At 43.1% G+C, this 15853-nt stretch overlaps 1 protein-coding gene across 2 annotated transcripts in view; it reads left to right on the forward strand.

The window, feature by feature from the left end:
• Positions 1-15356, forward strand: part of SLC35F1 (solute carrier family 35 member F1) — a 388139-nt gene extending 372783 nt beyond the window's left edge. Inside the window, exons 8-9 of one of the 2 annotated variants that reach the window (XR_012378545.1) lie at positions 12017-12322; positions 12683-15356. Coding sequence is in view for 1 of the 2 variants with exons in the window: in XM_073893835.1 (XP_073749936.1) it covers positions 12017-12241 (225 nt within the window). In the remaining variant the exon portion in view is untranslated. Of the gene's footprint in view, positions 1-12016 lie in introns of both variants that reach the window. The other variant, XM_073893835.1, reaches the window with a different exon arrangement.
• Positions 15357-15853: the final 497 nt, after the last annotated feature.

Here is a 15853-nt window from a genome sequence, read left to right on the forward strand (position 1 = left end):
ATGAAGCAACTGGGAGATGGGAAGAGAATTAGGTGGGAGGCCCTGGGAGGGTCAAGGCACTATGTCAACTGTCACTACAAGACTGTGCCCTAAGCACTCTACTGAACCTGCCTCACCTTCTGTTTCCTCAGCTCCAAGATATTCATCATAGTCCTTTCATACTTCTCAGAGGGGTTGGTTTTTTAAAAAAATGATAAGAGATGAAAATACTTTGGATGAAGTTGACAGTAGCTTTGTTTGCTAAGATTATCATACTTAAGTAGTATTGTTATTAATTGTGCTTTCCTAAATACGGTTCTCAGAATACTTCTCAGGAATGGAGACTAATGGAGAAATGGGAGAACTTTATAGGTTAAATATTGGCAGGAATTACACCTACAACAACACAACTGTAGAAGATGTTAAGTGTAGATCTTGTCTGTGTAAGGAGATTGTATGTGAAAATAGCGGAGTAAATGCACCATGAGAAATACTTAGAAAAGAATTACATACCTCAGAACAGTCAGCTTCAGTCATTGAGATTCAGTCTTAATTTCTCTCTGTTGATCCTCCTCTAAAATGCATTCTTTCCTATTTCTCCTGCCATCATCTTAGTTCAGACCACCATCATCTCTCATTTAGGCCATTACAATAGTCTCTTGGTCTGCCTGCTTCTCCTTATTCCTCTCTACAATTAATCACCTACCAGCAGCCAGAGTGGTCCATTTAAAACACCAATTAGATTACACTCTCTTCTGCTGAACACTCTTCTTTCTCATTGCATTTTGAGCAAAATTTAAATGCCTTGCTCACCTGTAATGGCCTACACACCTTTCCAGTGCTTTTATGGCTCCAGCCTCCACTCTCAACACTTGCCCGCCATACTGTGTTTCCCTATCTTCTTCTTAGAAAGGGGGAAATAATTGTAGCTTCCTCATGAGATATTAAGAAGGTGAATAGTGTAAATTCCGTTAAACAGTGCCTAGGACAGAGGATGCACTCAACTATGAATTACTAGTAAGTGTTAGACATCAGCGACATTGGCTGCCCTTCCCGTTCTAGAACTAACCATGCCCTTTCCTCCTTGGGACTTTTGCTTTTGATGCCCTCTGCCTGGACTGCTCTTTCCCAGCTCCTCCCATGGCTGCTTCGGTCTCAACCCCAGGGCTTCGTCTGTAAAGAACACTTCCCCTCACTATCCAATTAGCTTCCACCAAACTCTCATGTCACCCTGCCGCCTGTTTCCTTCATAATGTTTCCCAAAATCATATTACAGATTAATTCCTTCAACTGTTTTCAGTCTCTCCCACAACAGACTGGAATCTAAGAATGGAGTTATATCCATCTTATTTATCACTGTATCCCCAGCTCAGGAAATGGTAGAAACTCAGTGTTTCTGATGGACAGTGAGGTGATAACTAGGGTCTGAGCTCACAGTTAAGCTCAGTTATTGAATGAATAATTCATTGTTGAGTCTATTAGTTCTATATAGCTGCTATAACAGATTACCACAGACTTGGTGGCTTAAGACAACAGAAATTTACTTTCTCACAGTTCTGAGGACCAGAAGTCCAAAATCTGTTTTGGACTGGTTTGCACCCCAGCAGACTCTCAGCCTAGGGTGGGTGATGGTCCAATGAGACCAAAGAAAAGACCCAGGGGCAGCGATCAAGATGTAGGTTTACTTATGCAAAGGGAGCATCTGCTGCTGGGATCTAGGTGCAGCCAGTTTTTAGATCATAGCAACTTAACCCTGCAACTCTCAGTAGCCCTTCCCCTCCTTGCCTGGCCAGCATTTCCAAAAAATCAAGACCCGCCGCATGGACACTCTTCATTACAAGGGAGACACTCCAGGTTGGCCACCCCCTGAGCTGCCCCTGCCCCTGAACCCTGAACAACACACTCTGCTATGCATCCTGCCTGATGGGAATACAGAAGGAAGACAAGATCTCTACATTTTCAGGATAGTGATTAACAGGGGCATTCCGGGTATGCTCGCACAACCTAGCTATCCAGCATGTACGGTACACCAGGCCAGACTTCAGCAGAGACGTGCTCCATGCAGAGTCTCTGGGGGAGAATCTGTTCTGGCCTCTTCCAGCGGCTGTGGCTGCCAGCATTCCTTGGCTTATGGCTCATGTATCGCTCCAGTCCTTAAGGAGAGCATGTTCCAATCTCCCTCTTCTCCATCTTCACATACCCTTCTTCTGTATGTGTCTACCATCTCCCTCTGCCTCCCTCTAATAAGATACATGTGATTGCCTTTAGGGCCCACCTGAACCTAGGTATATTAGTCTGTGCTCAGGCTACCATATCAAAATACCACAAGCTGGGTGGCTTACACAGCAGAAATTTATTTCTCACACCTGGAGGCTAGAAGTCCCAGATCAGAGGCCAGCAAGGTTCAGTTTCTGGTAAGAGCTCTCTTCCTGGCTTGCAGATGGCTACCTTCTCACTCTGTCCTCACTTAGCCTTTTCTCTGTGTGCATACAGGAGGTGGGGGATGTGGGAGAGAGAGCTCTCTGGCGTCTCATGAGGACCCCAATCCACCTTTATGACCTCATTTCACCTTAATCACTTCCAGGGAGGTCCCATCTCTAACTATAAGATACATTGGGGGTCACAGCTTCAAAAATACATATTTGGGGGTGGGGTAGACACAGTTCAGTCTATGGCACCCAGGATAATCTGTCATCTAAAAATGTTTAACTTAATCATATCTGCAAAGACCCTTTTTCAAATGAAATAATTAACATTCAAGAGTTCCAGGTATTCAAATATGGATGTATTTCGGGGGGGGCAGGGCCACTTTTCAGCCGAGGAAGAAAATGCATTGCTAAACTTAACTATATTCATGGATTCTCAAAGATGTTTTGTGCTGCCGGGGAGTAGTTGCTCTAAATTAATAAAGTAAAGCAGAATAAAAACTTAAGGGGATTCCTGTGACTTACATAATCGTGCATCATGGTAAGGAAACTCGACATAAAAAGAAGTTCAAACTATAAACCAGGGGTCTGTTATTTGCACTGACAAAAAAGCCTTCTGCTCTGGATGGATTGATTGCTGTGCTCTTCTTTTAAGTGGCCAATTCTATAAATGCATTTGCAGTTCAGTTTGATTCATGCTGAACTTTTCAGAAAGAACTATTAAGGAAAGTTTTCAAATCTCTCCGTGCTTTAGCATTTACTCTTTGTGATGTAAAGCTAACAATAGCCGACATTTATTGAACATTTTCTCTGTGCCAAGCACTGCATCAGGTCTCATACATATATGTTTCATGTATGTGTGTGTGTGTGTGTGTGTGCGCGTGCGCGCACATACACACTCTGTCTCTAGGAGGGACGGGGCAGGGCGGGGTGGGGTGACCCAATCTTCATTCCTAAAGGGTCTGAGCCATTAGTAGTTCTGCCTGGATTGGGTTGTTGACGTTTCCCATTGACTATAGTCACAGAGCATGGTCATACTAAGGAATGCCTGGGGATCGCCTGTATTCCAGACCTGTTATCCCTTACCTCCATCATGAAGTAGGAGCCCAGTCAATCACCCCAGCCAGCACAGTGACAAGAACTCCCTTCTTTGTTCATTGAGAAGCACAAGCCGAAAGCAGCTGAGTGGCAATCTTCACTTTCAGTTCAGTGGAATCATTGTTGTGTGTCCTGGTAGAAACATTCCTCCTTTTGTTTTTGTTTTTTAAGATTTTATTTATTTGAGAGAGAGAGAGTGTCTGTGCTCAAGAGTGAGTGGGGAGAGGGAAGAGAGAAAATCTCAAGCAGGCTCTGCACAAAGAGCAGAGCCTGATGCACGGCTTGATCCCACAACCCTGAGATCATGACCTGAGCCGAAATCAAGAGAAACTTAACCAACTGAGCCATCCAGGCAGCCCTGAAACATTTCTCCCTTTGGAACTAAGACTTTTAGATCCACAGAGCAGTACATTAACAGGAAACAAAATTTTACTACTGGGTCACTCGCATGGTGCCACACCCATTTCCGCCTCTTGATTCCAGTGTAAAGGAACAGGAATTCTTTAAGTTGAGCCGCAACGCTACCACGTCTATAGACTAAATATCATTCACTGGCTTTAACATTCAGTCTCCTGCAAAACCACGGCAGCCCAGCGTGCACCTCGGTGTCGTGTGGAGGGAAAATAGATTGATGATGCAAGAGTCCCAACGTGGGAGTGAAGGCCACTCTCAGCGTCCCTCATACGCAAATGTAATCCTTTTTTGGCGAGTGATAAGAAGGAAGCACGGAAAGGTGACATAAATGAGCCATCTGATGGCCTCTGTTGTAACTGAGCTATAATTAAACACTCCCACAGAGTAGGCCCCATTTCTTCCCCTCCTGGCTTGGCTGTTCTGGGCTTTTGCCGGACTGGGGAGAATAGAAATCTGCATGAATGAGGAGTTCTATCAATTCATCAACCCAAGTGAAAATGTCTGTTTGTCATATAAAAGATAATGTCAGAAATCCATTTTTAGCTCCCTGTTCCCATACTCATGTGTGAAATTACAGGGGAAGATATTTGCCCATAAAAGAACCCTCATTGGCCTTGGAGGTGATCGGCTGCACAAATTATACTGCCAGATGAATTGGGTTTTGCAAATCAAACAGAAGGCCTCATAAACCGAACTAGGATTGCAGTGGGGGGCCCAGCCTTGCCCTGCGACAGTGTCAGGGCCCTCCTGTTTGCTGCTTCTCTCCTTAACAACATGCTGTTTGGAGGATAAAGTTGTGCTCCGAGTATTTATTTAAATCTTTGCAGTTCGTCGGTTTGCTGATACAGATAGAGAGACCACTTGGCATTTTGACTGAGGCACTCATTGATTTATTTTCTGTCTTGATGAGACTAGCATGGATTTGGGATTACTTTCTATCTCCTTTGGAGAAAGAACAGGGAGGGAGGGATTGGGGTCAGTACTGTTGGTCTCTGAAGACAACCGATTTTGGTGTTTGTGGGTAGATTGTGTGCCATGCTCACATTTGACATTTTCCCATGCTGTGACTTATGACTTAGAAGAAAGAAATATTGCAATATTTAGCCAGAGAGATTTAGCCCTTTTCTTTTTTCTTAAAAAAAGGGGGGGGATGAGGAGAAGAAATACAAGGAGGCAAGTGTAGGAGACAGAACAACAATAAGGCAGTTCAGAAGAATTTGAAAAAGCTCTGGCCTCTCCAGGCCATTTATTTCCAGTTCAGTAAACTCAGGAGCCAAACTTTTGCATTTTTAATACTCTTAATAATAATAAAAATGATCTTGTTAGTTTAGTGCAGAGCCAAATTTAGGAGGTCAAGCAGCAACTTGTTTATGTTGGCATTTCTGTGGAGCCAAGTCTGTCTCGTTGCCTTGCCCTGAATAGCAATTGGCTCCAACCTGCAGCAATAGATCAGGACCAGGGGAGAGCCTCTCCTAACGGGATCCCAAGCAGACCATGGCTTACAGCCTGCCCAGCAAGGACCAGCCTCCCCTGGTTCTGCTCCACACCATTGTACTCCCAAGCTCAAGGTGTGGTCCACAACCTGCTGAGATACACCCAGCTGCTAAGGGATGGCTTGTCACTGGTGAGCTGTCCTCTCTCCCTTCTACCCCAGGACACCCGGCAGATTGGTTGTTGCCCAAAGGGTTCACTTTTCAATTCACATCTCAAATTCTTGGGTTCCCCTTTTAGTTATAAAAGCCAATTTTATCAACCCATAATATTTGGATTTAAAAATTCCACTACGGCAGCATTATGTTTAATTGATTCACTCTTAACTGGCATTTTGCATTACTTAGTCCCTGATGAGTCTTTAAATTACTATGGTACCGAGGACCTCCAAACTGCATGACCTGGTTTTCTGTTGGGAACAGAATGGGTTTATTTATTTGTTCTCAGTCTAGAAGTCATGGTTAGATGTGCCAATTGATTTACCTTTATGTGTGCACTTTATATTACAGAGTATGGAAGCATAAGGGAAAGTACACTATTTTACATTGTAGATCATTGAGGAGAGTTTTCACAAACTTAATTAAAAGTCTAATTTTTCCCAGGCATAACTTGCTACTGAAATTGCCAGACCAGTCTCCCTGCATGGAAATTCTTCCCTACAGCTTTTGAACCTCACATACCAGCCTGTGCCGTCTGACCTTGGGAATGACCAGTTACTGCCCTTTATTGTTCTACTTACTCATGGTTGCATTGACCTTTGAAGCAACTGCTAAGTTTGCAAATTCCCAGCCTCTACCCTTCTAGGTATTTTCTGCTAAAGAGTCAAAAATGTGGAAAGGTTTAATTACATCTGTGTCTGTTTAAAAGAATAAACGAATAAGAACAAGAAAGGAAATCATTATAGTAGCCATATATCTTTTGTTTTCCTTTGTGTGTGTGTGAAAAGCCATGTATAAGAACACTTAGAAATGTCCTTGAATTCATTTCTAAGCAGCTTCCTGATGCAGTGCAAAAACCACTTTCAACGATTACCGTTATCAAGTTTCCAAATGGAATGCCTCTTGCAGCAGCCGCCTTGCATCCAGTAGAGCCCCTTTGCTGGGGCAAGACAACATGTCTCTTTACATTTTAGCAATAACGCCTTCAAGATGAGGCATGGCCTGGGACACTGCTGTTTCTTTCCTCCGCACTTTACAAGATAGCCTTGGGAACACATGAAGCTTTGAAAATGTTGTCCTCTGCTCACCTACCACACGTGAGAAGGCTTCAGGGATGGTGTTCTCTCACCCACTCAGCTTCTCTCAAGTTCAGAAAGCAGGTCCTATCAGATCAGCAGTCGTGGCCCACAGGTGTGTGGGCGTGCGTGTACGTACACGTGCGTGTGTGTGTGTGTGTGTGTGTGTGTGTACACAAAAAGAGAGATGGAGAGAGAAAGATTACATGCTGGGTGGTTAATTTAGAGAATTATTCCTTTTCTGGCTATCCAGCTATGCAGTCCCCTTTCCTCCTGGCTATTGAGGAACTTTCTTTACCTATATCTCTTTTTCTTTCTAATTTGACCTTATTTTTTCCCTCCTTCCAATTGCATTTTCTCTGAGGTCCTTGGCTCTCCAAGTTAGATGGAAATTGGATCTAAATTTAAATTTCTCCTTTTTTGTCAGATAACTCCAGGAGCTTTACCTAAATCTCATTCCCCTGTACCCCAGTTTCCTAGGAAACCTCACCAGCTACTCTTCCCTTTCTTCCCAGATCTTTCTTCAACATATCACAAGCGACATAGTTTCTTTTTTCCACTGACTCTGTTTTTTTTTCTGGAGATAGAACTGCCATATATCTCCCTTTAAGAGCTAAAAGAGTCTTTTAACTTGGCATTACGTATTAAATAAAAATTTGTTCTGATCATTAAGAGGCCCCAGTGCAGTCACTGAGCAAAAATGACCAGAATCCAACATCATGAGTCTTAGAAAAACCGTATTATACAGAAGCATGCACCACGAGTGCACTCCCCAGGAAAGAAGGAAAAAGGAAGCCCATCATACAGAAGTGGTTGGGACATAAAATGAGTAAAAACAGAGCTTTAACCCAAAGTCACTTCATCCTCAAACCCTTACGCCTTTCTGCGGATTGCCCACGTTCTTCTCTGTTCACCCCTGCCATCTTTTTGGTCAAGCTAAAAAAGGAAAGATGCCCTTGAAAATTGCTTTCTTCCTTACCTATTCTAGTTGGTTTACTTATAAATGTACTTTGAAATGGCTTTCAAATCATGTGGTTTTCCACTGGGATAGGCTTAAGACTCACTAAAGTCATTAGTTTATTAAAACTCTGCTTAGATGTTCAGTACCAAAGCCAAAGTGAAAATATTTTCTGTCCTTAACTGATGTGCTGAATGTCCCGTTAGCTAAATAGTAATCATATTGAGACGCCAGCTGGCTAGAGCTAGGTTTAATCCTTAGCTGGAGGTTGAGGAACTTTGTACAATCTTATCGTCAGTCTAGCCACGCCCTTCTGGACAGTGGCTCGTGTCCCAGTCACATTGCTTGAAGCAACACACAAGCATTCTCATTATGTGCCACGAGTGCTTTCTAACCTTGTTAGCATAGAAGACGCATCAGGATGGAAAAAGACAGCAGCAAAGTAAACATTGTGTGCAGCACGGTGGTGTTAATGCCGGTGCAACCTTTCTCAGCTTCTCAAAGTTCCAGGTGGGATAAACTCGGGTCAGAGTGTGTCCGCAGCACAGAACATAAAGCATCTTCTGATGGGCTACAGCTGACTGGGGGCGCAGAGTACACTTCCGGCAGCAGCCTGTGCTCTTCAATGGGGGCAGCAAGCCTCCACCTGAACCTTGCCTCATGTGTAACTCGGACATGGCTTTCAGACCTCCTCTAGTGGCCAGGGCACTCCTTGTTCTTTGCTTAGGCAACTAGGCATGAGTATTTCTTTGCACTAAATGAGTTAAGCAGCCTAGAATATACAGAATTTTTTTTAATTTAATTTTATTATGTTATGTTAATCACCATACATTACATCATTAGTTTTTGATGTAGTGTTCCACGATTCATTGTTTGCGTATAACACCCAGTGCTCCATCCAGTACGTGCCCTCTTTAATACCCATCACCAGGCTAACCCATCCCCCACCCCCCTCCCCTCTAGAACCCTCAGTTTGTTTCTCAGAGTCCATCGTCTCTCATGGTTCGTCTCCCCCTCCGAATTCCCCCCCTTCATTTGTTTTTTAAAGAATGCTCTATCAGGCTAAGTGCAGCATCCAAAACTAGGAATCATCCTATTAGAGATCCTGATTCAATTTTCTTTTTTCTGTCAATCCAAAAAGAGGAAAAGAAAATCAAACCTTTCTGTCATTATTTATCCAGATTAATCATAATTCATGTCTTTCTGTTCCCTTTTGGGTTTGTGTGCTAAATAAGACTTTGTCTACTATCTATGAATAAAAACTCTTGGGTGACTTCCAAGGTGCCTCTGTCATATAAAATCCCATGCTATCTATATTTTGAACAATGTCAGAATGAATTCTGCATGAATTAAATGGAAATTTATTGGAAGTAAAATATGTGCTGTCATTCTGGAGCTATGTCCCAGGAAAACACTGGGTAGTGGATGTATCATTCCACTCGATGGTTCTATGTCCAAAAAAGGGATGATTCAGGTATTTGTTCATACAATGGCAAAGGTCTTAGCTTTACAGAGATGAATATTAAAATATTTGTCATCTTGATCAAGTCAGACTATGGGAACTGAAACCAGAAATTGAGAGGAATTCACATCCTTCTTGCGGGATACCCCACATGAGATCCTTTCCTGTCCCTCCCCCCGCATTGCCAAGTCCTGTCCATCCGAGTTTATGAAACATCCTGTGTCAGTCCACTGGTCTGTAGCCCCCATCTTCAACCCAGACTCTTGCATCGTCCCCCCCACTTCGCTGTCTTATTGTTCTCCTCTGACTGACCCCAGCTTTGAAGATGACTTTTGAAGTTAATGACTAAGGGTCAGTACTCTGACTTCCCTTTCAATGAGTTTCTGTTTGCCATTGTATGTGTGAGAAATGACACTGGATTATCAAGTTTAAGGCTAAAAAATTTAAAGTACGCCACTGGTACAGGCTGACGTTTTACTTTTTGTTTCTTTAATCTGAAACTTCTCTGTAACTAGATTCATTCATTTATTCAAAATACAAAGAACAAAGAACACTTAGCAGATGTTGACACTATATAGGCCAGGCTCTGCACTTGACACTGATGAAGAAAGACACAGTCAGTCCCATAGTTAAGGGAGAAAGGCAATTTAATCAATGATTCCATAAGAGTGTTACATACATGACTACTCATTATAAGATAATGCTATAGACAAAAACGACAAAACAGTAATCGTGACAACAAAGGTGATAGGAGTTGAATGCTTGTTGCAAGGTAAGCATCGAATAAGTGCTTTACATGCTTTATCGAGTTTAATCTTTACAGCCCCTCTCCATATAGCTACCTATGTATAGGTAACAATTATTAGCCTCACCTCACTGACAAGGAAAGTTGGACCTGAGCAGGTTAGCATACTTGTCCAAAATGAGAGCTAGAAAGTAAGGGAGCTGGGATTTGAGTCCAGCGTGTGGTTGGAAGGCAGTGGGGAGTCTCCCTGCCTCCGGCCGCTGCAGCAGGAACCGGCTCACACCTGAGACCAGCAACGCTCTTCACCTAACACCAGGGACCCGTCCGTGGGGTTTGAAAATGAAAGTTATTAACAGGATATTTGAAATGATTACAGTGTTGAGAACAAACCCATTTCGTTCACCAGAGTTTCAGGTAAAGACTGCAGCTCTCGAATGTAGAATTTCAGGAAGGAGGGGAGGGGTAAATCGGTTTTCTGACATCACCTGCAACAGTTCTGAGTGGTCTTTTCTCCTCGCATTTCATTTTACCAACAAATTCATGAGCCACAGAATGAAACACACCTCTTTTCATTGGGAAAAACGGAACTGGTTGTCTCAGGTTATTCAAGTGAAGCTGTTAGAAGCCGAATCTAGTCTATAAATCCACCTGAGGAAAGAGTCTCACATGGTTTGAATATGAAGAGTAAAAATTGAAAGGGTGAGGAATGATCTAGAAGGAAAATCGGAAAATGGTCTTTAGTCTTAGCTACCTTGCTGCTGCTGAAGAGAGAGAAACGGAGGGGGGTGGAAGGAAGGAGGGAGGGAGAAGGAGGCGGGGAAGAGGGAGAGGGAGAGGAGGAACAGTAGCAGGGAGGAGGCAAAGAAGGAAGAAAAAGGAAAAAACACTGTAGCAGGGGCTCTTCCCCTCGGGGATGACTTGTCTGCTGTAGCTGTCTTTGAACCCTTACAGCCTTGCAACTTACTTTATAAACTCTCCGGATCCGCTTCCTGTTCTTCTTCCAGCTGCCAACTAATTCTTGTCTTTTTAGCAGTTTTTAGTTCTCTTAGAGTATGAGCACGAAAAATGAAATAAGAAAATCCAATCAAATTGGTCTTCTGTCTGCCCAGGGATGCAGCATGTGGTCCAGACTGGGACAACAGCTCTGGGCTAAAATGAGATTTGGCATTCCCGAGTGCATTGTATTTTGTCTACCTGTACCTCTGTCTCTCCATGGAGATGATTAAGCCCTCGACCGTATGTTCTCATTCCTCTGTCCCCAGTATATAAACGTCCCCACGTTTGCTGTAGAAGGGCATACAAGAAACTATTCATTGAATGAGTGAACAAATAAATGAACGAATGAATGAAATAGAAATGGCAACACTTGTGTTGTTACCTTACTGCCCCCACCCCTCCGCGCAGTAATTACTCAAGGAACAACTTCCAGGGTAACTACTCAAGAAGGTCCAGAAGTTGTAGTTTTTCAAAAACATACATAAATTCACAGGCACTTGTTTAAACCCATATTTTCTCCCCCCGCCCCAGCCAATCTCTATGAATTGTCAAGCAAATGCTTTAGGAAGCAGGATGCTACATATACAGCTCTGTTTGGTTGTTACCAGATTAGTGGAGCCAGAATGGAATGTTATACTATTTTTTTTCGATCCAAGGATAATCTATTCTTGCAAAGATAGTTACAAAAGGCAGTAAGAGTTCCTATGGGGAACACAAATAGTGTCTGAATCGGATGAAGACACAACAAGAGTGCCCGATGCAGCTGCGTCAGAGCATGGTTCGGTGTCTGTGGCTTCATCACCATCTTAAATGGAACATCTATATTTCTTCTGGGTTTAATGAAGCCACAAACAACCAACTCTTTGTTGAGTGATATTGGAGACTTTTTTTTTTTTTTTTTTTGCTTTTAACTTGATGTATTTTAATTTGTGCTTAACTAGCCCTCCCACATCAGGTCCTCAGACTGGCACTTTAGGGACAATTAGCTAAGTGTTCTTCTGTGTTCGCCACAGAGCTGAGGCAACAGATAAGGAGAATCAATAAGGCCAAGGCCGTTTAGGAAGAGAACATTCACTTCCCGACAAGAGCTTTGGCTGGCTCGCCTCGCTGCCTACTCCGCTGGGAAATGCTCTGCTCTGGTCCCTCGGTGCCTCTTTCTCGTGGGAGCTGCTCTGCTCTGACTGCTAAATGACTTTGCTGTCGTGTTCTTCAGTTTTCAGGGCTGTATCTCCTGTCTTTCTTCACCATCCTCATCGGGCTGGTGCTCTACTCCTCCACCTCCACATACGTAGCCCAGGACCCCCGAGTGTACAAGCAGTTCCGCAATCCTTCGGGCCCCGTCGTGGACTTACCGGCCACAGCTCAGGTGGAGCCCTCAGTCACCTACACCAGCCTGGGCCAGGAGACCGAAGAGGAGCCCCACGTCCGCGTGGCCTAGGATGAGGCCCTCCCCGCCCACTGAAGTCACCTCCGTGGCCACGTTGTTCGCCCTTCATCTCTGTATTGTACATAGAGAAAGGTATTTATTAGGTGCGGTTTACGCAGGTGGACTGCAAGGTAGCAAATCTGAAAGCCTATAAGAGGCATAAGCTGAACATCCCTGGAGTCACGGCCTCCGAGCCATCTGACTTAGAGAGACGCCTAGCTAGTATGTTTCCTGATCACAACCCTCCTGCATTAATTACTGTGAAAACTTTTGAATTAAAAGCAATTATTATTATTATTTGTATTATTATTGTTACTGTTATTACACTAACTTTCAGGAGGATGTTTTGTACTCCTGATGAGAACTATCGCCAGACCCACATGTAGTTAACATAAATCCCACTTTTCTATGGCAAGTCACTTTTTAAGAATCATACTTTATTTTTTTGCACAGTTTACATGAGTGCTGCATACCACAGGAGCTCCACCCTGAGAAGTTTCCTTAGCCGAGGGGCCTGGTGGCTGATGGTTTCCTCTGTCACCTGTTGGACTGCCTGCTCAACAAGTATTTTGTGCTGTCACCCTTGTGGGGAGGGGCAACTGACCATATAATTCTCTATTCTAGGAATAGATATAAAACAAACACTTGAGCTTTTTTATATTTTGATCTCTGATTACTCCGGGCCATTGCCTTTCTGTTGTACCACGTGATTCTGCTAATGAAGTCCCTGTAATAACAGGATAAGGAAGCTTTTATTTCCGTGGCTTATAGGAAACCCCAGGAATAATAATATCATGTGTGTTTTGGGTAATATATATATATATTAAATATATTAAATCTTTCTGCCCCTCCTTATAGCCTCTCTTCCAAAAATGTATTTGATTTTACATTTAATTCCTAGATTTCTTTAGTGATACTATGAAAATTATTCAAGTCATTGGAAAAAGCCATGGCCCTCTGCCCTCTTCAATTGTGTCCCACCCTTGTTAAGATATACCAGCATGGAAATCACCCTCACTGTGGAGTGTCATTGGTGGGGTGGCCCCCAACAAAGTCAACGTGCTGATGTGGAGCAGTCTCTGACAATGGCTTGATTGATCTGACCACGTGGTAGTGATAAAGATGTCATGAATGAAAAAGTGTGGCATCTTGGTCATATTTGGCATCCCTTCAACAGCAGAATATATCAACACCCTATTCTTAGGGATACAGAGAACATTGTGGGGTCCTGATAAGGCTTTGAGGGATATGTCACTAGTCTAATTTTGTTGCCCTTAAAGTAACTCTTTTTTTCAAACACACACAAACACACAAAACCAAGAAGCACCACAGACCTCTACGATTTGGAATAGATTTTATGTGTCAGTATGTGAAATAGTCTTTAAGTTTGACCGGCTTAAATACCATGCAAAAAGATCCGTGATGGAGTACAGGGTTTGTTAAGGAAAAATAAATGCTTATGAAACTGTGGGCAATTCAGATCAATACATCTTAAGCAAACAAAACAAATCACCGGAGGGGTCCGTGTAAAGTAGGACAGATTGCAGCCCCGTCAGGACTCCCGTAGAGCCTGCACAAGGCCTAATTCCTGGGTAGGCGAACGCGTCCCGTGCTGGCTGGTCAGCAGCAGGTGGCCCTTCTGTCTGCCTTCTACCCCCGGGGGGGCAGTCCTGCCCCCGGAAATGGCGAAGAAGAATTACCTCCTCGGATATGCAGAGTGTATGGTCATCTCTGTTCAGCCCCCTCAGAAATATGTTTTATTTTTGGAGAAAAAAGAAATCAATGTCAAAACAACTTGCCAGTGTCTGCTCTCTGCTACCTTTTAAACCAATTAAATACCTTTCTCTGAATATTTTGTCCATTCAGATCTGAAGACCTTTAAAGACTGTGGTTTTATTTTTGTGTTTACATTCCTTCGGTTGGCATAATTTGCTTGATTTATTGCATTTTTAGTATTTATTTTAAAGCCAAATGTTTTAGTCTTTTTTATTCATTTTTATGACACTAATTTGTAGACACTTAGTAAAGTCTTATGAGAAATAAGTGGATGAAGCTATTCCAAGTCAACTCAGTGGACTGGGAAGTTTTTTAAAATTTAAATTTCAAAAAGGTTTGCAGTCAACGGTTGGCTAAAAGTCTCCATCTGGATTATTTTCTAGGATATTTTAATTGACTCCCTTGTATGGAAACCAACTGTGAATGTTAAGGTGAACTCACTGTAAACCCTTTACCATCCAGTGTTCTCGTGCACAACGACTTTCATGTCACTGGGGTCCTTCACTGTGTTGGTTCGTCTCCAGTTAGAAAGGCTGATAACATATTGCACCGTCTGAGATCAGAAGTTCCAGATTGACCCTTCGGACAAAAAAGAAAATAGCAAAGAACAAACTCTTTGTGTAAAAATACTGGTTCTTCGGGAGCGGGGTGGGAAGCGCGAGTAGGACATTAACTCTAGCCGTTTTCATTTCTGAAATTTCACAGCCTCAATAGACACCAGCAAAAAGTTCAGCTTTTCGCCCCCCCCACCCCCACCCTGCACAAGTGAGACTTTAGCAACTTGTATAGAATTGGATTGGGTAAGCAAACCACAGCGCCTCCCCCACCCCCCACGCCTCTCTGCTAGTGATCAGTGCTGGTTCTCAGTTTCCTCCATGAAAACCTGCCCTGGGGACAGCGCTTGCCTTGGTCACAACTTCACACCTTCCCACCGCTCCAGACTCTGAAATACACAAGCAGGTAGACCAAGCAGTGGAAAAATCTGCACCACTGTGTCCCATGAAAATGTTTCAATGTTTAGTTTAGATATTGCTAACTTGTGCTATTAACCTTTTGACAAGTGTGTAGTATTGTTTGTTTTGGGTTTGTTTTTGAGTTATAACCACTTAGTAGTCCCCAGCTAGCTACCAGGACAGATTTTACCCCATGGGTAGGATTCTATTGTCAAGCCACATAACAAAGCACACTAATCCAGACACCGTAAGTGGAAAATATAAACCAAAAAGGAGATTTACACCGATAAGTTGAACAAACTCCATTTTTGATATTTGCATGCTCCCCTATGGACTGGCTGTGGCAATGTAATGCCTGTATAATGTTTTCAAATAAAAATAAATGCTTTATGAAAGCACTGAGTTCTTGGTTTTCTTGAGTGTTTGCACTATGACGGCCATGAAAGGAGCTCCCATGGGATGCTGGAAATAGCCATGAAAGTAGATAGCAGGGTCCATGTCAAAATAAAAACCAGAAAGAAAGTATTTCCAAATTAGGAAGGGCACAGTTGGTCTCAGAGCTGTAGCTTTGAAAAGCCAAAAGGAACGCGTTTGCAATTTGCAAAATTAATTACTTAACCAAGCCTTGAGAAGGCTCTGGGGCTCCGGTCTCCAAGCCCACCTTTAAAACACATGTAGAACAATATAAATTTCCCCCCAAGAAACGATGTCTTACAAAGGAGAAAGTTCTGTGTATGTTGCCCTTGGCATAATGCCAGACTTAAATGACGAGCGCTCTTCCAGAACACTGCATTTATTAAGCAGGACTGTTTTGTGTTTCTGCTCTGGACTGACACAGTATCTTGTCATTGTCCTTGCCCCACTGACTGCAGGCACCAGCAATCCCTTCAGTACT

Source organism: Callorhinus ursinus, unplaced genomic scaffold, assembly GCF_003265705.2.
Source record: "Callorhinus ursinus isolate GAN/ISIS: 27379988/994484 unplaced genomic scaffold, GSC_fseal_2.0 scaffold6, whole genome shotgun sequence".
In the NCBI taxonomy this organism is placed as follows: Eukaryota; Metazoa; Chordata; class Mammalia; order Carnivora; family Otariidae; genus Callorhinus; species Callorhinus ursinus.